Source organism: Archocentrus centrarchus, chromosome 3 (assembly GCF_007364275.1).
Source record: "Archocentrus centrarchus isolate MPI-CPG fArcCen1 chromosome 3, fArcCen1, whole genome shotgun sequence".
Classification (NCBI taxonomy): domain Eukaryota; kingdom Metazoa; phylum Chordata; class Actinopteri; order Cichliformes; family Cichlidae; genus Archocentrus; species Archocentrus centrarchus.
Window position 1 is genome coordinate 11,513,839 of NC_044348.1, and position 25,494 is coordinate 11,539,332.

The 25,494-nt window shown below is 41.0% G+C and overlaps 2 protein-coding genes across 3 annotated transcripts; one reads left to right on the forward strand and one right to left on the reverse strand.

Moving 5' to 3' along the window:
• Positions 1-332: 332 nt before the first annotated feature.
• Positions 333-13,305, reverse strand: tgfbrap1 (transforming growth factor, beta receptor associated protein 1). Its single transcript, XM_030759046.1, has 13 exons — positions 13,079-13,305; positions 10,957-11,672; positions 9,893-10,087; positions 9,016-9,170; positions 8,732-8,814; positions 7,095-7,275; positions 6,843-7,003; positions 6,248-6,305; positions 6,011-6,154; positions 5,569-5,712; positions 4,466-4,619; positions 3,857-4,308; positions 333-3,694 (listed from the first exon to the last, which is right to left on the reverse strand). The coding sequence occupies exons 2-13, from the start codon at positions 11,651-11,653 to the stop codon at positions 3,506-3,508; spliced, it is 2,613 nt and encodes an 870-aa protein (XP_030614906.1). The 5' UTR covers positions 11,654-11,672; positions 13,079-13,305; the 3' UTR covers positions 333-3,505.
• Positions 13,306-14,346: 1,041 nt separating this feature from the next.
• On the forward strand, positions 14,347-25,310 carry cul4a (cullin 4A). 2 transcript variants are annotated; one of them, XM_030759066.1, is made up of 21 exons: positions 14,347-14,592; positions 14,710-14,994; positions 16,077-16,192; positions 16,695-16,798; positions 17,542-17,611; positions 17,704-17,777; positions 17,854-18,016; positions 19,679-19,768; positions 19,853-19,935; positions 21,074-21,141; positions 21,325-21,443; positions 21,562-21,754; positions 21,917-22,021; positions 22,134-22,244; positions 22,911-22,996; positions 23,123-23,230; positions 23,555-23,668; positions 23,774-23,879; positions 23,966-24,138; positions 24,248-24,400; positions 24,489-25,310. In XM_030759066.1, the coding sequence occupies exons 2-21, from the start codon at positions 14,853-14,855 to the stop codon at positions 24,582-24,584; spliced, it is 2,274 nt and encodes a 757-aa protein (XP_030614926.1). In that variant the 5' UTR covers positions 14,347-14,592; positions 14,710-14,852; the 3' UTR covers positions 24,585-25,310. The 2 variants fall into 2 exon arrangements, with proteins under 2 accessions (XP_030614926.1, XP_030614919.1); XM_030759059.1 differs by having other exon boundaries at positions 14,347-14,994.
• Positions 25,311-25,494: the final 184 nt, after the last annotated feature.

Genomic DNA, 25,494 nt, shown 5'->3' on the forward strand with positions numbered 1-25,494 from the left:
TTTTGGTGCTAAAATGTATGATTTCAGTTTAATCCCCATTCAGGAAGTTAGCTGACATCCAACAAAACGCCACAGCTACTTAAAACAACCCTTTTTTTTTTTTTTTTTTTACCGTTTGTGTTGTTTTTGTTACCCTTTAATCCACAAAGCATAATTGCCGAGAGAGAAAGATCATCGTGCTGAAATGCGCGCGGAAATTACTTTTAGGTGTGAAACTGAAGCGGAGTTGACACACAGTTTCATGTTTATTAAAATGAGTTGCCATATTTATTTATTTTTTATTTTTGCTCTCCATCCACATTGACATTGATATAGAAAGCAACAAAGAGGTACAAATGCAGTATATACAGAAGTATAGATATATATTTATAAAATACAACAAGATCTTTTCACAGAACTCTTCTGTATGTTTTAATCGTTTTTTAAGTCAAGGCGAGAGGTTTTAAGCAAGCTATGAGTACCCCCCCCCCCCCCAAAAAAAACAAACAAACAAACAAAAAATAGGTACACAATGATTTAACTCAAGTGCATTCTGCAAGCAGCAGACTGACAGTCATTTTTATTTTAGGCATATCCATTCCTGTGTTTTGGGTTTCCTAGCTCTTCTGTCATCATTGCCTTTTGCAGCAAAGCTTCATTTCCAGTAGATATTTAGGAATATGCTCCGATTCCTCTCTCTAAAAACACGACACACACCTGCTATTAGTTAATGGCCATCTGAGGGAGGGATTTATGAAGCCCACGCTGACATATAGAGAACACCCGGAGAGCAGTAAAGGGCACGTGGTTTTCTGTAACGGTTTGACAAACCTATGAAGCTGCAAGTTTTATATTTTGGTTTTCCCAAAGAAAATCATACAGTTACAGTGAATGTCAAAGCAATGTTGTTTAATTTGAGATTGAATTTGTTCATTCAGCATTTAGATAATTTACTCCAAAGTCAACCCTATTATTTAAAGCCCATCCAGGGCAGGGAGGGTAGCACTGGTAAAGAAGAACCTAAAGTGATGTATAGAAATCTGCGCTTCCTTTGAATTTGATCCAACATAAAGCAACGACTGGTGCTCTATACTTATTTGCCTGTGAACCTGTTTATTCAAAAACAATCAGGCAGAATTTAAGGAAACTCGGTGGAGTTTGCAGCACGTGCAAAAAAAACAAAACAAAACAAAAAAACCATCAAATTTGTGTAGGATGCACACGGTGTGTTGCACATTACTGCCATCTTCTGGTCAAACGCTTCTCTCAACAACCACAAAGAGATTAATTAAGCTCTAGTAGTGAAATATGAAATCTCTGCCAAAATTAATTTACCCCAGCATATTAATGTTTTTATCTGTTTGGAACACTTATTTTCTGGAGATTTTAGCCAAATTTAATTTCAGATTAAAACATCTTTATACACATCCCACACACATTTGAAATGTCTTGTGTTGGTAGACGGATTCAAATTAATATACACCAAAACATCACTGAAATGCTAATTTTTTTTTTTAAAAAATAACAGTGCAGGGTATCTGATCTTAAAATTCAAACAGGTTAGATAACATGCAAAATACAGGCACCAAAGTACAACCTAAAGCCAACAAAAGTGAACTATGCCTTACTTTTATTTTCAAATACTTTTGCTCTCCACGCTGATTCTTTATGACAGATTGGATTCTCTTAGGTGATGCTTGTCTGTCGCAAATGTGTGAAGTGATCCTCTGCTACTTTAGATGATATTTTCAGTAAAAATGTTTAATTTTCTTCCTTTTTTGGGCCTTTATTTTTATTACAGGACCACAGTGCAGGCAGGCGAGGAGGGAAACGACACAGGTAATGACCTGGGGGTTAATCAAACCCAGGCAAGGGCCTGGATGACCTGCCTAACCTACTGAGCTACACTAGCACCCCATGTTTGGTTTTTTCCCCCTCTGCATGTGGCCAGATCAGTTTTAACTTTGTTGTTCTTTAAAAACCAAGCGTGACTGGTGTGTTTGGGATGACTGTGTGCTTGGGTACAAACTTGCACTCGTAGTGCCATCTATAAGTGTCTTCTCCCTTAAACATTTTGCAGTCACGCAGCTCCATCTCAGCACATAGTTTTCAGACAGCATTATGCAGACACTGCAGTAGCTCTGGGCACGTTTACACCAACGATGCTTGTTTTGGTTTCATTTGACCAAAGACTACAATGCCACTATTCATCGAGCTACTTTTCCTGTTAAAATGTTGCAGGTTTGGAGAATAGACACCATTAATTGACTTCATGCCGCATCCTTCTCCCTGTCTGAGCACTTCAGGAAACACCCGGTTTCAGGTTCTTCTTACCCAATCTGTTTTTCTGTGCATAGTGTAGTTATTTTGAGAGAGAAATGCTTTAAAAAGTGTTTCACTTCAAATGTCATAGCTCACTGATACTGTTGTACCCTCAGCAATCTTTAGGAACAATATGGTTTCTCACTTTTCCAAGCAATTTATTTAAACCAACCTGAGAAAGCCGTGGTATTTTGTTTCTTCTGATCAGAGAAATTAGGAGGGCTCTATCTGCACCTTTAATGCAGAGGTCAGAGGTTATCTGGCTTTTGTGGCACTAGCATTGCAGTTTGTGGCCTGTGTTTCTCATACAGGCAATCAGCCCTGATTGTTCTAAATTGTATACAAGATCAAATACCCTTAACTTGACTTAAAAGTTTTGCTCAGTATTGTATATGTCACAACAAGCGCCCTGTCCAAACAAATGTATGTATGCATGTCCAGTTAAACTTATTCATAACTGAAGCAATGTTGTTGTGGTATTTTGTTGTTGCTCCACAAAAGAAATGCTACAAAGTTTGTTTTTTTCCCTTTTCTTTTTTTTTTGTTGTAACCTTGATATGACAATCATTTAGTGGGTTTGGATCAAATTGTTGCCAGCTAGTTACCAACTAATACAATATCACTGTATCTTGGCCAAAAGCGGGGGGGTGGGGGAGCAGTGAGATCAGAACAGAGAGTCAAAGACATACAAAAAAAGACTTTCCATCAGTACTGATGAGCCTTTGTAGTATTCACATTACAACCCAACACTGTAATGTGCAAGTTAGGACAAATTATGACAGTATTAATACAATACCCATATGAGTTGATTAGACCAGAACCATTAGACTATTCATGCTTCAGAAACATATGCAACAAGATTCAAATATTGTGTTGTGTAGTTCAAGCAGTTTGTCAAATTTGGGATTTAAAAGAAAAAAGCAGAAGAACGAAGACAGGACGGCCACAGAATTGAACTGAAATCAAACTTTAAGTCCAAAACGTGGTAAAATTGCTGTGCATGAGTCCCTTACACACATACACAATCGCCCGGCCTTCTCCGTGTGTCTTGTTAACACCACATCCGCAGAGCATACTACAGAAACTGGAGTTCTGTGCTTTTTGTCGTCCCCACAGTCCTCAGCCATTGAAAATCTCAGCACATCCTGCTGTAGTTTGGTGCCTCCCATCACAAACCGCATGGTTTCTTAGAAAGGTTCAAGTCTCACGTGTGGTTACTGCTATTAGTCAACTGTCTCTTTGTGGGAGAGTCTCTTACTCTCTGGGCGACACAGTGGGTATGGACAGGCACTCCACCGGGCAGACACACCACGCTGGGCTCGCTGAAGGTGTTGTGGCACAGATGGCAACCCTTCTTTTCAGATACAAAGATGGGTTTCTTACACTCTTTCAACTGGAAAACAAACAAAAAAAATTATATAGAGTTGCTGCTTCTGTTATTTTTATTGCTGTTAAAAAACCAGAAAAATAAAAGTGAAAGTTTTTCTTCAAAACACGAAACAAGCAGAGCAGTTATTTATGCAATAACTAGCTAATATTGTCATGTGTTTCTCACCCTGTCATGCAGCAGTTGAAGGTTTTCAGAGTGTGCTAGCCCCAAAGCGATCTTGGACGTGCGACAGGCGTGCATGCTGGCCCTGACGGCTCGACCCAGAAAGGGCCGCAGCAGCTGCAGCGACCAGCCTTCGGGCAGCATTTGCAAGACACGGACCGCGTCAAACACCTCGCCGTGCCGATTTAGGAGGTCCACTGCCGCCATCTCCAGCTCTCCGCTGTCCCCTGATTTCCCAGGAGGACTCCCGTCTAAATACACCCCCAGCAGCAAGTGAAAGAGCTGCTGTCGGTAAGCAGAATCACGACTAGAAGACGCCCATATACAGAAGGCCTCGGCGGACGGGAAGTCTCTGAGCTCGTGCACCAAAATGTGCAGGGCTTTGTCATGCTCCTCTAGTTTTCCATGTAGTGTTGCACGCTCTAGCAGCAGTTCTTCACGGTTCTCAATTTTAGCTGAACAGAGGACAAGAACACAAAACATTACAAAAACCTCCAAAATGATCTCTAGTTGCACAAGCATTAGAACCTACTGATGACGACTTGTTCAAACATCTCTTTAAAGATTTTCAATGTAATTCCACAAGTTAAAGACAAAGAGATTTTTCCTCACCTAAAAGAAAGTGTATACGGTATAGGTCAGACTCCCTGAGCAGGGCTTGAAGTCTTTCCCTGGCTTTGGTCAGCTGTTCCTCATCTTTCAGGGGCAGCAAAGTCAAAACCCTCTCCAGGTACAGCACAGCCAGATGTGTGTGGAACTTCTCCTTCTGCAGCCACAAACATGAAAAAAAAATTCAAATTAAATAAGCACTGGAAGATGCACATTTGTGGATGAAAACCATAAAAAAATAAGTCCTTAAAAACAGTTTTCTTAAAAAAAAAAAAAAAAAAAAAAAAAAAAAAAAAAATCACCATTTACAATGATTCAGTACTATGGATAAGGAAGTTTCAATGTTGTGATGTTGGATAGCAAAAGTGGGGGAAAAAAAAAAAGGGGGGGGGCATTGTGGGTCCCACCTTCATAAATTCTGACATATCCATAAGAAAGGATCTTATTCCCAAGTTACAAACAGCAGAGCACGTCAGTAACCCAGTAACTCAGACTGTGGATTTACTGAGCAGCTTTAAGCATTTAATTAGATGTGAAAACATTTACACATTTGAGGCTTCAAGAACTCATTCAAGCATTCATCCAGCCATTTATACAAATACCTAAGTTCCAAATTAAAGATGTGCACAAATGTCGTAAAAATGTTGACAGCTCAGGACTGGAAAAGGGAAGTCAGAGAGAGAGAGCTAACCACTGAAGCCACCATGTCTCATGAACCACTTCACCAAAATGCTTTCATATTTAGAAAAGCGTTGAAATGCATTTCAACAGTTTGGAAAATTGATACCGGAGCGAAGTTTCATTTTTACAATCCCTGTCTATTCTACTCAGCACACAATTACAATGTCTGTTCTACTAGTGTTTGATAACTCAAATGTTCCTGTTTTAATCAATCCAGCTGCCTACAAAGTGGCATAACAACACACCATACACCCTTAAATGTTACACAAATCATATGTTTACCCCCCCCCAATGTAACTGCAGAGGTTGTGTATTGTGCTGCTGAAATGCAACCTACAACTGAACACGTAAACTTCACTTTCTGTGTGAGCACAGTGTTGAACGGCTTTTATCAGATAGCTGATGTTTTTGCCCACATGTTGTACCTGGACTCTTTTCTCCAGCACCAGGTGTTCCAAGTAGAGCAGTAGTGCCTGGCTGTGCTTTCCCAGGTACGTGATGACATCATCAGGGTTCAATTCTGGCTGACCTTTACTGGTATGCCTCTTAGTAAAGATGTGGACACCTATCTATGAGGAGAAAAAAAACAAATTAAGTTACTACTCTAGCTTGTGCAAAATGTCAGAAAGTGATGCAAATAATCTGCAGAGACAGAAAGCTCGCAGAAGCTTGAAGTGCTTTAGGTCACTGTGCTCCAAGAGAATAAATACACTCACACAGTTGCATGCTGCTACATGAGAGATTCAGTAAAAACTAGGAAATGCTGTGTGAGCTTTGGCTAGTAACAGACAGCATCACTCCAAAACTTCAACTGAGACTGTCTGGCATTAATAATTTGACAGCAGAGTTACATTATTGGTAACATACGGTGGGATCCTTCTGCAGGGCCCAGTCTGCATACTTCCATATGAGGTCCAGATTGGACGAGGTGCAGAGAAAGTCCACAATGTACTCATAAAGATCAGCTCTAGTAGAGTCCTGCAGTTCCCCATCTGCCACACGTATCCACAACTGTCAGAAAGTTGAAAAGTTAAATTCATAAACATATTGGTGCACATTCTTCGGGGGGGGGGGGGGGGGGGGGGGGGGGGTAGGCCAACATACCTGAAGTGCTGCTGAGTCCTGACCATTATAATGATAGAGCAGCCCCAGTGCAAAATATCTTAGAGAGAGGAAAAAAAAAATGCTGAATGAAGCCAAACCCATCCTGGGGAATTACTTTTTCTGTATAAAGCAATTAAACTGCCTTGACTAAACTGGACAAAGTATTAAAGCTTAACTGGGGTGTTAATTAACGGCATGGGAGGAAGGAAGAGTATTTACCCAACAAAGATCCATCTCAGTCCATCCCTCTAGTGAATTTTGCAGCTAGAATAATTAAAGTTCTAATATTTCCCAGTCATTCCCAAAGGTTATTTTTGCTGCCAAGTGCTGAAATTTTAAGCATGATTTCATATGAAAAATGTCAGACTACTAATTTACTCTAATCACCATTTATACAGCAGCCAAACCATGCACATATACACACACTAGAAACCAAAGCTTTTAGGTCATTGTGCATGTTTAATAATGGAGCTACAATTAATGAGATATTTTGAGACCATAAAGTCTCTGTCTTAGACTGCTTTCTAAGTGTTTTGCAAATTTCACTGAGTTTTTAAACCCATGTTAGCATAACTGACTGTAAGAGTATACACACTTGTGATATTTCTCCAGCCACGGGACACTGTCTGTTAGCACACAGGCATTGTCTGAAGCCAGGAGGTCTAAAAGGCTCTCATGGTCCTGTTCAGCATACAGCTTTAGCAGTGCCGTGTCCACATCCTCCCTACAGCCGTTCACCACCTCTGTGCTTCGTACCTGCACGTACAGATGATGAAAAACATTAGCACAAGACAAATGACCCAATGTCAAAACTGGGCACACATTCAAAAGATCTAAATCCAGTTACCTCTCCTAAATAACTTATGAGGAACCTCTTGCATCGCAGCACTTTTTCCTGGTCACCTTGTGCCAGATGGTTGAGATCTGCAAACTCGTGGAGAGGAGGGTGGCACCGCGTGAATGAAGAGGAAGCTGGTAGCAGTAACGGGCAGAGAGATATCAGCTCCCGCACGTCCAGCTGACCCTTCCTGAAAATATAAGAGTAAGATCATAAAAACACATCTCTAACAGACATAAGTTAGACCTATGAAGTGGTATGCTTCAGATCATGAGCAGTTTCCTTCTTCATATTTTTCTCTCCCCATCATTCTGGTACAAGTTCATCTTGGTTTTATCTGTCCAAATATTTTTTTTTCAGAACTGTGTAGGTTCTTTTAGATGCTCTAATCTGGCCTTCATGTTCTTGAGTGTAACCAGCGGTTTGCACCTCATTGTAAAACCTCTATTTCCATTCATAAAGGTGTGTCTTGACAATGATATACCTGCCTCCTTGAGTGTTCTTAACTTGTGCTGCTTTCCACTAGTATCTACTCACCTCGACTCAGTTTTTAAGAGTTTTCCCTTAGGTGTTAGTACCGGGAACTAGGAACTTTTTTAGTACCCCCTCAGCCGTGCTTCCAAGCAAGCCAAAAATGTGACGTCAACAGAATGCATGCCACTGACTGGCCAGGCAGTGACGTCACTAGTTGAGTCATGATAGTGACTCCTTCACAAGAATCAAACCAGTCTTTTTTGAAAGTCGATAACGAGGGAAACGCTGCACAACAACCAAAACAGACATTTTTGTGCTTGGTGGCTGATGACAGAATCCAGAGGAAGCTGGACAGAGTGACTATTTGTGTTTGTCTCACATACAAATGACGTCACAGGATTTTCGGACCACCTCGCTGAGATGGTACTCAATTGTAATGGAAAACGAATGAAACCGAGTAGAGTCGAGTTGAGCTGAGTAGGTACTAGTGGAAAAGCTGCATTGGTTATATGTTGTCTATATCATCCACTTTTGTTGTCTTCTGTGGTCTTTCATGCCTTTTTAAGAATGTACCAGGTTGTAGATTTGGCCACTCATCACACTTTTGCTTTCCCTCTGTTAGTTTGATTTTGGTGTTTCAGCCAACTGATGGCCTCCTTCAATTGCATCAACCTTTCTTTGGACCTCATTTGGAGAACTGAAGTTAAAAGCCATCAAATGCATGTTCAACCTTTTGAATTAACCCCAGATCTCCCTAATTTTTCATGGAATAATGAAGGTACAGGCCTCACCTGGCCATGAAACTGCTTATTAATTGTCCAGTTAATTGAGTCTCTGAAAATGAGGGGGGGCGACATATAAAAAAAAAAAGCCTATAATGCCTAAATAGTTAATGCAATACATTTTATAATAAGTGCAGACTTGAATTAAAGCTGAAAGTCTGCCCTTAAATCCCATCTTAATTCCTTGATTTTAAATCCACTGTTGTTGTGTACAGAGACAAAACTAGAAAATGTATCACTGTTCAAAAAACTTGTGGATCTAATTGTATTAAACAAAAACAGAGCCATTAAAAAGAATTGTTGCATAAAACATAATAGGGCCATACTCATAAATGTCAATAAAATAGATTGATGGCTTGAGGACTAACCAGCACTGACCCAGACTCTTACCGGAAATGTTCTTTCGCTTCCAGAAACTGAAGCTGTCCAAACTGTATGAATCCAGCCTGCTGCAGGATTCTTTTGTGCAAACTCTGCAGAAGTAGAAAGTGACACAGGACAGAAGTGAGACTAATTTGCAGTTTCCAAAAATATTCTCATTAATGTAACTCAGCAAGATTAATTTGTTTAGTGTACATTATGCAAGTGGAATTACCATATTATGATTTGCAATTAGTGGCAGCAGTGACATCATGTGGTCAACCTGTTATTTTTTTTTAAAAACATATAGTTACCTGGAATTTGTCTTTGGGAATATTTCTCTGCGCTCCCTCTGTGAGGATGAGCGCCTCCTCCACTCTGTGACTGACCAGTAAGTCTTGAATCTGTCTCTCTAGCGGCAGAGGTACTAGGATGTACACGGCCTTAGTGGAAGCCAAAATGACCTTCCCTAAAAAAAATAAAAAATAAAAACCACAGCACTGACAGGTCAGACTGATTTTTCTCACACAAAAGCTCTATAAATAAACGGCTTTGTGTGCGTCCGATGATTGCAGTCAAACCACGTATAACATATAGCACACTGAAATCTGAGCTGAAGTTTCCAGCTTCAGGTCAGAGCTTGGTTCATTTTCAAGCATGTATGAGTAGTGTTTTGCACTTGAAATCTTCCTTGTGCACCAGTCAAGAGGTTAACGTTACTTCGGTGTTTTTATTTTTAAAGCTTTGCGGAATAACCGTTTTATTTTAAACACAGAACTGAAAAACGCTCTGTAACAGGAAATGGTCGATAGTGCTTCAGATCCCATTAAGAGTCAAGATCAGAGTGCACAGCGCCACACACACACACACACACACACACACACACACACACACACACACACACACACACACACACACTTTCTGATAAAAGGTTTTGGTTTCTTAGTCCAGCCGGCCAAAGCATTAACTCTTCAGACTATTTGTTAACCCTTTCCTGTTTTTTGAAATCCACTTTTCAGGGAACTCTGTGTGCCAAGAGCGTACTTGTTAGTTAAAAATAAACCCTGTGTAAATGACATGGTATATACTTGGAAAATAATTCCCATTTGTGATATCTTTTGATAAACAGGTGGTTTGAACAGACATCACAGGTTAAAAGAAGCATGTAAATAAGCTAAAATATGAAGATACCTTCAAAGTCTTGGAGAATGTGGCCGTCCCTGAATGAAAGGGTCTGTTTTAGTTGTTGGTCCAACATGCTGTGGATGGTGATGAAGCTCTCGTCCAACGCCACCACGTACGGAAAACACACAGCAGCACCAATCACACTCTCTGACCACTTTACTGGAGCTCGCTGAGATACCCCCTCTGCATTGGCAAACATTCCTGGAGATGGGATGTGGACAAAGAGTGTTGAAGATCAACATTCGCTTAATTAAGCTAAAGAACACGAATAACGAGCAACGTCAATCTCACTGACAATCAACCTGACGCACACATGCTGTGAAAGTTCTTGAACCCAGTCTGATGATTCAGAGACAACCAATTAAACACTGTTTTGCGCTTCTTAAGGAAAAATTACGTTTGCAGTATCCGAACCACTGAAGAGGAAGAGAGATAGTGAGAGCAAAACAATAAGCTCTTTATCTCTGCAAAAATGCTTTTTCATCTGTCATTTTAAAGTGAGCCTGCAATGTATTTTTATAGACAGGTGACAAATTAAAGAAAACCTGAACCCTGACCTCAACAGTGAAGGGATCTGGTGGCTCTGTTATACTGTGGGGAGCAATGTGCTTGGCATGGTTTAGAAAGAGAGACTAAAAGCAATACAAAGCTGATGAACTTTACTTCATGAGGACGATAATGGAGTGTAATGTACAGGCCTCTCTACTGTGAAGCAGGATTTGGACTAATTCTGGTAACTTCAGGTTTAACCCTGGTTTTTCAGTATTACAAAGGCTGTTCAGTTCTTAAAGAGTTAAATCACCATGCCAACTGCTGACCTAACCTGCTCCCGAGTAGGTTATGTTCGAGATGAGAGATCAACAGGTTTGAATTTAGTGCCTACTGAACAATCACTACTCTGGGAAATAACTGGCAATCCTGGCCTCATACCTCAGACCTGCTGACAGGAGAGTCTAAAGTTTATTTAATTATGTTTAGTAGTGTCTGTCCTGGGTTTTTCCATCTTAAAATTCATAGCATCTAAAAACTATTTTTCCATCACTGCAACTCTGTTTTTTGTACTGACTTACCCAGACCACCAGGTGCTGCTAAGAGGAACTCCTCCCTGCCAATCCTCTTTACGATGGGTCTCCTCTCCTCGCTGTTGTAAGGGAAGAGGTCTTGGGAGGCTCCAGTGTTGTAGTTCAGGATCATGTACTGTGTAGTAAGAGCCAGGCACAAGAAGTAACCGTCGAGGCTGACAGCACAGGGCTGCTCGGGGGTGGTCACCTCTTTGACCAGCTGCACCCTGTCCTCATACACCATGTAAATCTGCACTGTTCGCCGTTTAGAGGACAACACACCCATTTCCACGCAGAATGGATCAGCGTTCAGCGGGTTCTCGTTAACGCAAAACGATGTTACACCTCTGATCTTGGCTCCACCTCCAGCCGCCGAGGGGACCGTTTCCAGTGTCACCATGTCAACAAGGAACACTATCCCTTCGCAAAGGACTATGAGACGCTCCAGAGCAGAAGCAGCCCGTAGCTCAGCAACAGGTTTCTTGAGGCCCAGGTATTTGTGCAGCAGCTTCTGAGCCGAGTAACTCAGCTTCCCTTTGGAGGAAGCGACCTCGTCCAGCAGAAAGTGGTGGATGAAGCAGTCGTTGGTACCCACATACAAGTGCTTTCCACAGCATTCAATGCATTCGATGTTGATGCGAGCTTTCTCACCCATGAGGAGGTCTCGCTCCACAGCGGGGACTAGCTCAAAAGCCTTCACGCTCATCTTGGCCAAGGCATCTACACTAGAAGACAAAACAAGCAGGAGTCAAAACTACAGATAAATTTAATTAATCAATATGGAAAGCTTACCGCACAACATTTTCCTGTGATATATTAATTCACTGCATATACTTGGCATATCATTTATTCATAAACTGCACATGAAGTTTTACATATGTGATGTGTGTGAGGTTATTAGTTTAACGCACTCTATTCTTCAGGAGGTAAGCTGTAGATTTAAAAGATGTACGACCTCTGGGTAGTGGCTGAAAGAATGAGATTGCTGATACATGTGGCAGAAACAAGAAGGGTGGCTGTTCTCTCCCTTAGAGATAGGGTGAGGAGCTTGGTCATTTGGGAGGGACTCAGGAGTAGAGCATCTGACTAGGATGCCGCCTGGACACCTCATAGGGTGTTGCAGGCATGTCCTTCTGGGAGGAGGCCCTGGAGCAGACTCAGAACACATGGGAGAGATTACATCTCTCAGCTAGCTTGGGAACACCTCAGTATCCCTCCCCAGAAGAGCTGAAGGAGGTAGCCAAGAAAAAGGAAGTTTGGGCTTCTCTGCTTAGACTGCTGCCCCTACAACTTGGACCCAGATAAGCAGCAGAAAAATGGATGGAGGGATGGATGGAAGGAAGGTATTGTTTAGAACATTTTGTCTTAAAGACTGGAATTTCTTGATAAAATCTCCCGGACAGGACTGCTGGTGTTTATATATAAGGGATGTGGCTTTGGACTAGTGTTGCATGAAAGTTTACATGTGTTCTGACACACATAGGTATACAAAGAGTAGAGAACCAATTTTATTTCACCAACACAACTTCACTGTATCCTGTTACACTAACTTAGCTCAGTTACTATCGTTTTATCGTGTAGTTTACTCATTTATCAAAAATCACCTGATCTGTGTTTATATATATATATATATATTCATGTTTGACCCAGCAGGGATTGCTTTCCACACACTCTCACGCTCATAAGAAGCTAATTAGCACTAGCCAACATCCCAAATCCAGAGGCTGACGTCTGCAGCAGAAAAATAAATAAAATAAATCTCTGTTGACACCGACTGTCTGAAGTTAGGATATTCGCCTGTAGGATACATAAGTCATGTGAGGAAGTCGTGGCTAGTTTTTAAGCGGGTAGGTTGTTTCAGTACCACTTAGCTCAGTTAGTCATCTTTCGGCTAAAGTTAGCTTCCACACATTTCCCCCTGCTATGCTAATGCTAGCAAGCTAATTTAAAGCTAGGCTAGATTTCCAGTGTGGCTAAAGCCGTGAGCTTATAACCCTCTCACGGGGTGTCCGTCCAAGGAAAAGGCACCTATTTTCCAGTCAGTCAACCTTCCCTTCACTGGCATGATGCTCTGTGTACCCACACCCTGCCCAGTTTCTCCCGGAGCTGTTGGCGTAGCCAGCACACCTACCTATCAATGCAGACGAGCGCCCAAGACCGCAGGCCAGGCCACTACAGGCAGGGAAGCCTCAGTGCTCCGAAAACAAGGACATGTACTCACACCTAAACGTCAACACAGCCATGCTGATCGGGGTCATTACCGCACCGACAGCCACAAAATAAGAGCTGGATGGTGGTCAGCGAGTTCCTCCTCATCCAGAATGAAACGCCGCCCATTTGCATTGAACCCCTGCTGGCTGCAGGTGATACGGCGGTGCGTTCAAAAGCATTACGAGTTTTCAAAACTATCCGAACTTCTCAAATCAGCCAGTGCATTTAGTACCCACTAACTAAAAACAGACCTGGAGCAGCGTTCTTATTATTAGGCATAGACATAAGCATGCTCACTGTTTACCTCTTCACGTGTAAAATACTTAAACTAACCCGAATTTTTAAAAATTCTAATCTCATTGTACATCCAGTATAATGACAATAAAGGCATTCAATTCTATTCTCTAAATATATTTCAATAGTAATCTCTGTTTCAGATGATGTTCGTATGTGGCAAGTATTGTACAATGACAAGAGCAAAGCAAATGTCAGAGATGGCATTAATAAAGTATGCCGTTACAAGTCAGCTTCTTCTTCTTTCAGCTGCTCCCTTTTAGGTGTTGCCACAGCAGCCTCCATCTTACCCCATCTCTAGTATCCTCTACGTAGAGGATGCTAGAGATAAGGACAGTGAGACGACACTGTGATCTGTACAGATCACAGTGTCGTCTCACTGTCCGCATGAATGTCCTGCACCAGCGTCACATACTCCTCGGCCCACCCTTTGCAGCTACAACAGCTTCAACTCTTCTGGGAAGGTTTTTTGACCGTTCTTCCAGAAGCAGATTTATGAGGTCAGACACTGATGTTGTATTTTGGTATATTTTTACCATGCATTTTAACTTTTGCATTGCTGTTTAGTTGTTACTATGGCTAAAGTTTATTAGTTTAATGAGTAAGACAAAACAAAAACAAAACATCAGTGGACTCATAACTTTGTCCTGACTTGCCCTTTTAGTGGCAGCAAGCAATGCATTTTATTTCCTTGACTGGTGGCTTGGTGAAAACAGACAGAAGAGGGTTTTTTTTGTTTTGTTTTTTTTTTTTTTGGAAAACTAACATGTCATTATTGATATGTATGAGAACTGCACAGCATCTCAGAAAATTGGACAAATTTGATCTGATATTAAAAAGTAGTGGTTGTCCCTGAACGCAACCCGGCCGGTTTTCACCCAAGATGCACCTGTCCAACTGAACCGTCTGAGAAAAGCCATTTTGTTGTGCTAGCTAGCTTCATGGTGAAAAAAAGCCAGCAGTAATATGGGTTTGTTATGTCAGCGCTAACTATGCCGCTTTTAGGGGTTTGTTTACTGTCGCAAAATACAGTAATTAAACTCGTGGAAGCCTGTAAGTAGTGGACAGGGACATGGACTAGCCTGTAAAGCTACAGCTTCTGGGGAGAAGACGCAAACTGCTCGCTGAAGTGTGCTGCAGGTTCAGATAACATAATGTTAGCTAGCAGTGTGTTTACTTAGCTGGATGTAGTTATGTTCTCGGATTAATTCATCTCCCGTTAAGTCACTTTTTTGCCTGTGAATGTGTTTTAAATAGGCTAGCGAGTGCCTGTGCTGTCAACCAAAGACAAGTAGCTCAATAAAGAGGGAGTGCCGCTGACAGCGAATAAAAACAGCCCCAGCAGTAAGTTAGCAAAACAGTTGAACTATACAGCGTTAAGCCAAAGCGCTAATCTGATAATGGCAGAGGACACCCGACAGGACAAGAGGGCCAGCTTCACTGCTATAACGGAGCACAGCGCCAACGGGATGGCCAGGACCTCCGCTGTGGCCTCAGGCAAAACCGGCACGTCAAAGAAACTAGTGATCAAAAATTTCAAAGGTACTGTCACTGAGCCTTTTCTTATGCGTTATCTAACTGCAGCAGCTACACGGAGTCACCACAACACTACAGAGGATGCAGTTTTCTGACCATACCTTTAAAAAAAAAAAGAAGCTGCTGCCCTAACTGCCCTGATCAGTCCTCCACCTGCCACCTCTAACCGGGGCTTGCTCCTAATACACAGATGTGCATTTTCCATCGATGCTGCATATTTGTTTGTGCCTAATCCTCCAATTTTTTTTTTAGCAGCCATGGTTTTTAGAGCTGCCTGTTCCAGCACCTATTGGACGAAATAAAAAAATTAGGTTTTATGTCAAAATAACTAATCATTGAAATAGTTGATTTAGTTTGCTTGTTTTAAATCAAGTTCTGCTGCAGGTTGGTGCTTGGATTGAGAAGTTACACAACTTCACCTGACAGTTAGCCAGAGACTAATTAGTAAAAATGAGTTATTTTGGACTTTTTTATGAATGAACCTTAGTGCTTTCCTGATGTTTAATACCAAAGAATTAATTCTTAGAGTACAAATTAAACATTTTTAGTGACCATAAGAATCAAAGTGTAGTTAAAACATACTTTTATTTTTTAGGAGATTTTATTTGTACAAAAAAATCAGTCAAAACAAAACAAAAAATTCCAACGTAGAAATTTGATTGACTCAAAAAACAAAACAATAGAATAATAAATAGAATAAATTATTGTTGTTTAGTTTCCAATAAGATAAATGTTTATTTTCCAGTGTAACTGTGAGTCAAAAGTGTGTGGAAGTACACCATCTTTAGGTTATTGTAAGTTATCCAGTACTGATCCTTAAAGTGAGATGGCTTCATGAATACATTAAAGCTAACTATAGAAGTTGGTGTAACATTGTATAAAAGCTTTCTTAAGAAATGATTTGTAGAAACTTTTTTTTTTTACCTTCATCATATGACAGAAAGCTTTGGAAATGCCACTGAACATTTGTCCATCGGGTTTTATGGTTTCCAGACTTACCATGCTTCTGTTAAATATCTGATCTACATCCTAATGTGGACATATTTAAGTCCTATAAATGAGTCTTGTTGCTGTCTTTTTGTAAACAGATAGGCCAAAACTAGCAGAGAACTACACTGAGGACACGTGGCTGAAGCTGAGAGATGCGGTGGGTGCCATCCAGAACAGCACCTCCATCAAGTACAACCTGGAGGAGCTCTATCAGGTTTGCTGTCTGTCTTTTTAAACGCCAAACCAAAGTTAGATTTGTTTTTCTTCACACTATGAATAATGTGCTGCAGTGCTGGGCCTTAAAAACATATGGGTACAGAACAACTGAACATGTCCCACTCAGATGCTTTGCAGTTTGACACTTTTAACACCATAAAGCCACATAAGATTAAACAGGTCTGAAGCTCCTAACAGCTGAGGGTTAAAATAAACTTGTAAAGACTTGTTTGCTTTATGTATGTCATGTACAGGATGTCTGCTGATTTGTTTGCTTTTAAATTTGTGTATATTAATCTGGACATCTCAAAAGTTTTCTACCACATTTTCACATGAATTTTTTTTTTTGTTAAATGTGTTAAATTTTAAAATAAATATTGTTCCTCAAATCACCTGTCTGGTCTATAAACTTGATGATGAAATGATGTGAAAATGTGTTTCCCGTGGTTTCTGTTTCTTCTCCGTGTCTGTGATGTACTTTGTTTCTGCTGCACTTGAAGGCAGTGGAGAACCTGTGCTCGTATAAAGTCTCCCCGACTCTGTACAAGCAGCTACGGCAAGTCTGTGAAGATCATGTGCAGGCCCAGATCCACCAGTTCAGAGAATATCCTTTTCATGTGCACAGCCTTGCCTGGAAAACTATCTGCTAAACCTGCTGAAACATTAGACCAGGTAGGATCTGTCTGCCTTACTAGAACCCAAAATGTGATTCTCAGTTAATTGTGGATTTGACTTCTGTCTGAGTATATTATATTCACTGATTAATAAATTGACAGTAGAGGGACATGATAACAATTTTCTCAATATAAGAGCTGGACACTTGAATTGGCTCTGCTCTATGAGGGGAAAACTTTGTAACCAGACACCAGTTTCCTGATGTTGATCAGCTGCATGAAGCCAAGAGCTGGGTATTGCTTACGTAGTAATTTGGTTGAGATCTGTTAGAAGGCCTTCACATACAGTGGAAGATAAAGCAGTGCTCCATTATGGTCATAAATCTGCAGTTTGGAGCCTGAGGTAAGTTTTGCTTGGAGTGTATTGGTAGCTTCACTCTTTTAATGAGATCTGGGGGCTGCTGGAAGATGTCAGGTGATGCTGCAGTCTTTTGTCATGGCTGCTAAATGTATAACAAGTTTGACACCTACACTGTAGGTCTTTGCATTTACAAGGTTGATTTAGTTTAACTTATTGAGCAGCTTTTTACAGATGGTTCATTTAAGCATTAAGAGGAAGTTAGACCAAGGTGTTAACATGCTTTCTGATTACAAGGGGTACTATACGATAATTTGGAACTGGCGTTTAATGACATGCCTCAATAAAAGATTTTCTCCTTAACTTGGAGCTCACAGAGTCTTTGGACAACCTTTCCTTCCTGAAGCGAATGAATCGTTGCTGGCAGGACCACTGTAGGCAAACTGTGAGTGTGATGTTTGATAGATATGCATTTAAATCTGTTCTGCTCAAAGGTTTGTGGACTCTAAGAGTGTAAGTTTAATGTTCTCTCTGTAGATTATGATCCGGAGCATCTTTCTCTTCCTGGATCGTACCTATGTGCTTCAGAACTCTCTGCTACCCTCCATCTGGTAAAATTATAGTTTATTCAAGTTTCTGTGTCTGTAAAGATGTTCCCAGAAAGCTGATGTTATGTATACATTGCAGGGACACTGGTTTGGAGCTGTTTCGCACCCACATTGTGAGCGACAGTGCCGTTCAGAAGCGAACAGTGGAGGGCATTTTGGAGCAGATTGAACTGGAGCGAAATGGAGAGACTGTAGACCGCAGTCTGCTTCGGAGCCTGTTGGGCATGCTGTCAGACCTGCAGGTATGTGATCACTTTTTCATCATGCCAACACAGAGTGAACAGTGGTATGCAAAAGTTTGGGCACCCCTGATAATTTTCATGATTGTCTTTTATAAATCATTGGCTGTTTGAATCAGCAGTTTCAGTTACATATATCATATAGCAGATGAACACAGTGATATTTGAGAAGTGAAATGAAGTTTATAGGATTTACAGAAAGTGTGCAATAAATATTTAAACAAAATTAGGCAAGTGCATATGTTTGGGCACCCCAACAGAAAAATGACATCAATATTTAGTAGATCCTCCTTTTGCAGAAATAACAGCCTCTAAACGCTTCCTATAGCTTCCAATGAGAGTCTGGATTCTGGTTGAAGGTATTTTGGACCATTCTTCTTTCCAAAACATCTCCAGTTCAGTCAGGTTTGATGGTTTCCGAGCATGTACAGCCCGCTTTAAATCACACCACAGATTTTCAATAATATTCAGGTCTGGGGACTGAGATGGCCGTTCCAGAACGTTGTACTTGTTCCTCTGCATGAATGCCTTTGTAGATTTGAGCAGTGTTTAGGGTCGTTGTCTGGTTGAAGTATCCAGCCCCGGTGCAACTTCAACTTTGTCACTGATTCTTGAACATTGTTCTCAAGAATGTGCTGATATTGACTGGAATCCATGCGACCCTCAGCTTTAACAAGATTCCCAGTACCTGCACTGGCCCCACAGCCACCAAATTTTACTGTGGGTAGCAAGTGTTTGTCTTGGAATGATGTGTTCTTTTTCCACCATGCATACCACCCCTTGCTATGTCCAAATAATCCAATTTTAGTTTCATCAGTCCACAGCACCTTATTCCAAAATGAAGCTGGCCTGTCCAAATGTGCTTTAGCGACTCTGTTTGTGGCGTGTGCGCAAAAAAGGCTTCTTCTGCATTACTCTCCCATACAGCCTCTCCTTGTGCAAAGTCCGCTGAATAGTTGAACGATGCACAGTGACACCATCTGCAGCAAGACAGTGTTGTAGGTCTTTGGAGCTGCTCTGTGTGTTAACTGTGACTGTTCTCACCATCCTTTTCTTGGCCTGCCACTTCGGGCCTTAACTAGAACTGTGCCTGTGGTCTTCCATTTCTTCTCTATGTTCCTCACAGTGGAAACTAACAGCTGAAATCTATGAGATAGCCTTTTGGATCCTTCCCCTAAACCATGATGTTGAACAGTCTTTGTTTTCAGGTTATTTGAGAGTTGTTTTGAGGCTCCCGTGTTGCCACTCTTCAGAGAAGATGCAAAGAGGAGAAACACTTGCAATTGGCCACGTTAACCCTTTCTCATAATTGGATTCACCTGTGTATGTAGGTCAAGGGTCAATGAGCTTACAAAACAAATTTTGTGTTCCAATAATTAGTGCTAAAGCTATTCAAATCAATAAAACGACAAGTGCCCAAACTTATGCACCTGCCTAATTTTGTTTAAATAATTATTGCACACTTTCTGTAAATCCTATAAACTTCATTTCACTTCTCAAATATCACTGTGTTCGTCTGCTGTATGATATATTTAACTGTAATTGCTGATCCAAACAACCAATGATTTATAAAGGAAAATCATGAAAATTATCAGGGGTGCCCAAACTTTTGCATACCACTGTATATCAGTGTTTCTCCATCCTGACTGTCTCAGCTTTTCTTAGGTTTACAAAGACTCCTTTGAGGAGAGATTTTTGACTGAGACCAATCGTCTGTATGCAGCAGAGGGACAGCGTCTGATGCAGGAGAGAGATGTGAGTGAGACTATCAGTAATCGGTGTGTCATGTGATCACACATTCATCAGCAGTACTGACTGTGTGTGTTTGTACGTGTCCAGGTACCTGAGTATTTACACCATGTGGCTCGTCGGTTGGAGGAGGAGAATGATCGAATCGTGAGCTACCTCGACCAGAGCACTCAGTAATGTTTTTTTATTATTATTATATCACACACATCAGACAGACATTAGCTATACCAGATATTTTTTTGCAGGGGTGGCTAAAGATTAAGGAAGATAAAATTGTCTTCTCACCATTTTAAAAAACAGCTTGTGCAACATTCAGAAAGAAAAAAACTGTTAATTACCATGTAATGACAGAGAAACTGCTAAATACAGCTTTTGAGTCAGCAGGCAAGTGGTGCATCAAACTGTCAACCAGCTTTTATAAAGATCGCAATCACAAACTTTCACAGTACTGTGAAAGTTAACACTGTACAAGGGTTTAGGTGCAAATTTAAGCTTGCAAGTCAGACCTAATTTAAGTTTGTTTTTTTTGTTTTGTTTTGGGGTTTTTTTGTTTTTTGTTTTTTTTGTCCTTTTCAATAAATACCCAGTGTAATCAAAATGTTCTACTTGTATTTAGAAGGGGAAAAAATTACATTTGGTCGGGTTACTCTTTAACGATTGTCTCCTTCTGCTTCATCTGAATCGCACCCTGGAAGTCCCCTTCTGACCACATGCAACTGTGCATCTGCAATTTCACCATACAGCTTTAACTTACACAAACATCAGCTTCTGTGTTGAAGTGAATCAGCTTTTATGTAAAGGTTCATCACTGGAGATGACTACTGGTCCTTTGACTGCAGCCCAGACATCAGACAGGATTTTTCAGTATAAGGTGCACGCTCCTCATTTTTACAGCATCCACAGGGTTGTGCAAGTGCAGCTTGTCACTGTAACGTCTTGACGTGTCATACCGATAATATTTGGTGCACATAACTTGAAGTTGTTTAGTCTCACCTACACAACACTGCTTAGCATCTGCCCCACTCGCTGGATTTGGTTCCCTTTGATTTCATCCTTCCCTTAAAATTTCAATTTAAGTTGAAGGATCTTTTTTGATGCTGTGGGGGAGGGAAGCCAGCGTGCATCTACATAGGGCCAGAACTGGATTTCCCCAGGAGACGATCCCGAAGGAGTCATTGACTAAATTTATATTTATTGCTTTTTATAACAGAATTTCTGATGAAGACAAAATTTTGCTTTACAAGATAACCTTGGTTATGAAAGGACTTCCTTTTCTTTGTTTTTTCTTATTTTGTTCTCTTTGGTTCACAGGAAACCTCTCATTAGCTGTGTTGAGAAGCAGCTTTTAGGAGAACATATGACTGCAATACTGCAAAAGGGTATGTCTGTGAAGCTCATTTTACTGAGTTTCTGTTAAACTGTACCAGAGGAGGATTGATTTCTTAGTGTTTTTCACTGACCTTTCTTACCTGTAGAGCTGTATCCTGTTTTTATGTATTTAATTTACATTATATAAAAATCCAAATGCACACATGCATTGATGGGTAGTCTGTTTGTGGCAGGTCTGAGCACTCTGATGGATGAGAATCGTGTGACTGAGCTCGCCCTCCTCTACCAGCTCTTCAGCAAAGTGAAGGGAGGACTTCCCACACTGCTGCAGTTCTGGAGGGATTACATCAAGGTCCACACAAGAACCAACACATTTGTACACATACGACACAAACCATTGCTATCAAAATAAATGTGTCCTGGTCTTTTTGTGTCTCAGAAATGTGTATGTGCACTGTCTGTGGTTTCAGTCCTTTGGAGGAGAGATTGTCTGTACTCCAGAGAAAGATAAAGACATGGTACAAGACCTGCTGGACTTCAAAGACAAGATGGACAATGTAGCACAGAGCTGCTTTGCACGCAATGAGAGCTTCATCAATGCCATGAAGGAGGCATTTGAAACTTTCATCAACAAGAGGCCCAACAAGCCTGCAGAGCTTATCGGTAGGTCAGGCTGTCTAATGATGAATTCGTTTATACAGATTTTAACAATGTTACATTAGTATAAAACTGTCTTTGTACACTTAAATAAATTACGGCGCTCATTTCAGTGTGGTTTTAAATTAGTTCCAGCATGAGATAACAGCTGTCTTGCTTCCCATGCAGCGAAATATGTGGATTCTAAGTTAAGAGCTGGGAACAAGGAGGCTACAGAGGAGGAGCTAGAGAGAATACTGGACAAGATAATGATAATATTCCGCTTCATACACGGTTAGTTATACTTGAATGTGTCAGTGTTTTCTTCTCATTCAGTTAGTGTTAATAGTGAATAGGAAGGTTGTTGGTGTCTGATGAGACCTCTTAATTGGTTTTGTACATCCAGGAAAAGATGTGTTTGAAGCTTTTTATAAGAAGGACTTGGCCAAGCGTCTGCTGGTTGGCAAGAGTGCTTCTGTTGATGCTGAGAAGTCCATGCTCTCCAAGCTCAAACACGGTGAGTCTCTAGTCTAATATCCTGTGTACTGTATAAACTGATAGCTTTAAATGATTATGCTGTAGACAAAGAGTCCACTTGTTTCAGCAGGCTTTGGCTGTGTGCAGTTAAACAATCTGTGAGGAGAGCAAAAAAAAAAAAAAAAATCATAAACCCCTCAATTATTGTCTGACGACAGTTGTTATATATTAAAAACAACAGCAGCCCCACAGAACAGGAAATCTTGAACTGGATTTCCATGATCCACAATCCAGATATCCTGGTTACACTGGAAACCCTGAACATTTGGCTGTTGGCTGCTGAGTCAGCAGAGCAGCTGGTTTTATTAGATTAGAAATGTCTTTCACCTTACAACCATGCTATCATTAATCCAAATGCTTCCCTCACACAGGTATATGCTTGACATTTTAAAGCATGTAAATGAGAAAACTGGTCTTTTAATTGACCTTCCCTGCATGCACTATATTCTAAAATTTGGTGCTTTTGAATTTGAACAGCAGAAAATATTTTTACTTTGCACTATTATAGCAGCAGTAGCAGCAGCAGCGGCCCTAAAGAAGAAGTTAATAATCCTGATATAGACTGTCATGGGTGTTGGTGGTTATGTGGTGGTGTGAGTTGTGAGAATCAGTCAGCTGTAATATTTGTGATCTTGACTTCCTGCAGAATGTGGAGCGGCATTTACCAGCAAGCTTGAGGGGATGTTCAAGGACATGGAGCTGTCCAAAGACATCATGATCCAGTTCAAACAGGTACCTGAAGTCTCTGTGCATGTAAATAAACATAAATATTGATGCCACGTTTGAACTTTGTAGATGTATTCCACTGAAATTGTGTCCATAAATGGATCATAAAATGATTGTGCTATTTTAACTCAGTATATGCAGAACCAGAGTGAGCCAAGCAACATAGAACTTACTGTGAACATCCTCACTATGGGCTACTGGCCTTCATACACTCCCATGGAGGTCCACCTGCCCCCGGAGGTAAGCAGCTCTAGATTTGGGTCGGGCACACAAATACACTCGACCAGTGTTTTTTTGTGAAAAATAGAAACTGAAACTGAGCGTCAGATTATTTGTTCAAACCATGCTTTCAATTAATAGTACTGTACATATGTGCATTGAGTGTGCTTATTTTTAGCAAAAAAAAAAACAAAACACAACATGGTGACGTTTCTGAGAAAAATACTTTGTAAACAAAACCTTTGTATGCTGTATTTCATTATTATTATTATGATGGTCATCAGCTAATTCTATTGAACTGCACTGACAATTTTGATACAAATAATTATTTTTATGTTTTGATAGATGGTAAAACTGCAGGAGGTGTTCAAGCTATTCTACCTGGGTAAACACAGTGGAAGGAAGCTGCAGTGGCAGCCCACGCTGGGCCATGCTGTACTAAAGGCAGAGTTTAAAGAGGTAAGGGCCTTGTAAGATGTAATGGAGCGTGGAGAAGGTGGACACACTGGGCTGAGAAAACGTATGAACTGCACCTGGACTTAATATGACTCCTTTATCCTGCAGGGCAAGAAGGAGCTGCAGGTCTCCCTGTTCCAGACACTGGTGCTGCTCATGTTTAATGAGGGAGAGGAGTTCAGCATGGAGGAGATTCGTGCTGCCACTGGCATAGGTAACTCATGTCTTTACACAGTGTATCCATTCTGTTTGGGGAGGGGCACCTGCTGTATCACGCTGCTGTTCTCTCGCCCTGCACAGAGGAGGGAGAGCTCAGGCGTACGCTGCAGTCGCTGGCCTGTGGAAAAGCACGCGTCCTCAACAAGAACCCTCGAGGGAAAGACGTGGAGGACGGAGACCGTTTCAATTTCAACAATGATTTTAAACACAAACTGTTCCGCATCAAGATTAACCAGATCCAAATGAAGGAAACGGTAAAAATAACTTCTTTCTGGTTTGTTTGTTCACTGCGGGGGTGTTTTTGTTTTAAACTTGCTACTTAAGTTTTCCTTCTTCTTCTTATTTTTTTTTTTCTCCCTACAGGTAGAGGAGCAGGTGAGCACCACGGAGCGCGTGTTTCAGGACAGACAGTATCAGATCGATGCAGCTGTGGTACGCATCATGAAGATGAGGAAGACCCTCAGTCACAACCTACTGGTATCAGAGCTCTACAACCAGCTGAAGTTCCCTGTAAAGGTGATTATGATTGAGCTTCTGTCTTTATATACACACACATATTTCACCACACACCCAAAGCTCATCTGACTCCCCTTCCTCTCCACAGCCGGGTGATCTAAAGAAGCGGATCGAGTCGCTCATAGACAGAGACTACATGGAACGTGACAAGGAGACTCCTAACCAGTATCACTATGTTGCCTGACGGGGTACCACTGTCACCGCCGTGCTTCTTTCACAGCAAGCGTACAGCTGGCCCCCCAGCACAGGACTACAGCCCCTCAGCCACCCGACTCTCCTCTGGTGCCCATCTTTCCCTCCGTCCGCAATCCTGGACACAAGGTCCAGATGACAGAGAGCTCCAGAGAGACGAGAGACACTTGGCTGTGCTGCTCCCATTCTGCAATATCTTTAGTGGGACTCTAAGATTGGGCTGGAGGAGTGGCCCAGGTTGTTGATGGTTGATTTATGTGACTTGCAAATCTGCTAATGCAACACACAACAGAAAATAACTAGCACTTTCCTCTTTTTTTTTTTTTTTTTTTTTTTTTTCTTTTTGGATTGGGTTATTTTCCTTCGTGTCATTCTATTATCACTTATTTTCTACTATAGTTGGTTTGTCTTGAGTTTTAAGGTTTCTCTTTTTTTTTTTTTTTTTTTTTTGTTCAAGATGTTTTCCTTATGGACAGCTGCATAAACTGCTGAGTATAAACTTGATTGGCTTGTTACTTGACACAGCTGTTGAGGATGAGAACAGTAAAGAGCACAGATGCTAAAATGTATGCAGGCAAGCTGCTCGTGTATTACTTTTGGCATCTTTGTATTTGTTTTGACCAAAATGTCCACTGTCACGTGCTGATGTTTTCGTAGGTCAGATTGTATTCTGTGTAGGAGTGCAGAAAGTGAAGCTGAATAAATGGATATTTAATGATTCGTTTAGTGATATGTGCAAAGACAAAACAAGTTATTAGTGAAAAAGGGGCAGTTTGGGCAACTAAAGAGGATTTGTCTACTGTGCTAATGACACCGCCTTTTTCACCATTCTCTTGATATTGTTTTATATTAGAAATATTGGTGTTAAGGGACAGCTGACTGACACTACTGTCTCATTAAGG

Bases quoted from the DNA above. Each gene is read 5' to 3' on its own strand.
- tgfbrap1 (XM_030759046.1), bottom strand. From the start codon at position 11,653: ATGAGCGTGAAGGCTTTTGAGCTAGTCCCCGCTGTGGAGCGAGACCTC. The intron at 7,276-8,731 runs GTAAGAGTCTGG...TTATATTTTCAG, and splicing joins GAAGCGAAAGAACATTTCCG to GAAGGGTCAGCTGGACGTGC. The intron at 5,713-6,010 runs GTATGTTACCAA...TTCTCCTCATAG, and splicing joins CCCTGCAGAAGGATCCCACC to ATAGGTGTCCACATCTTTAC.
- cul4a (XM_030759059.1), top strand. From the start codon at position 14,853: ATGGCAGAGGACACCCGACAGGACAAGAGGGCCAGCTTCACTGCTATA. The intron at 19,936-21,073 runs GTAATGTTTTTT...TTTGGTTCACAG, and splicing joins TACCTCGACCAGAGCACTCA to GAAACCTCTCATTAGCTGTG. The intron at 23,880-23,965 runs GTAACTCATGTC...CGCCCTGCACAG, and splicing joins TCGTGCTGCCACTGGCATAG to AGGAGGGAGAGCTCAGGCGT.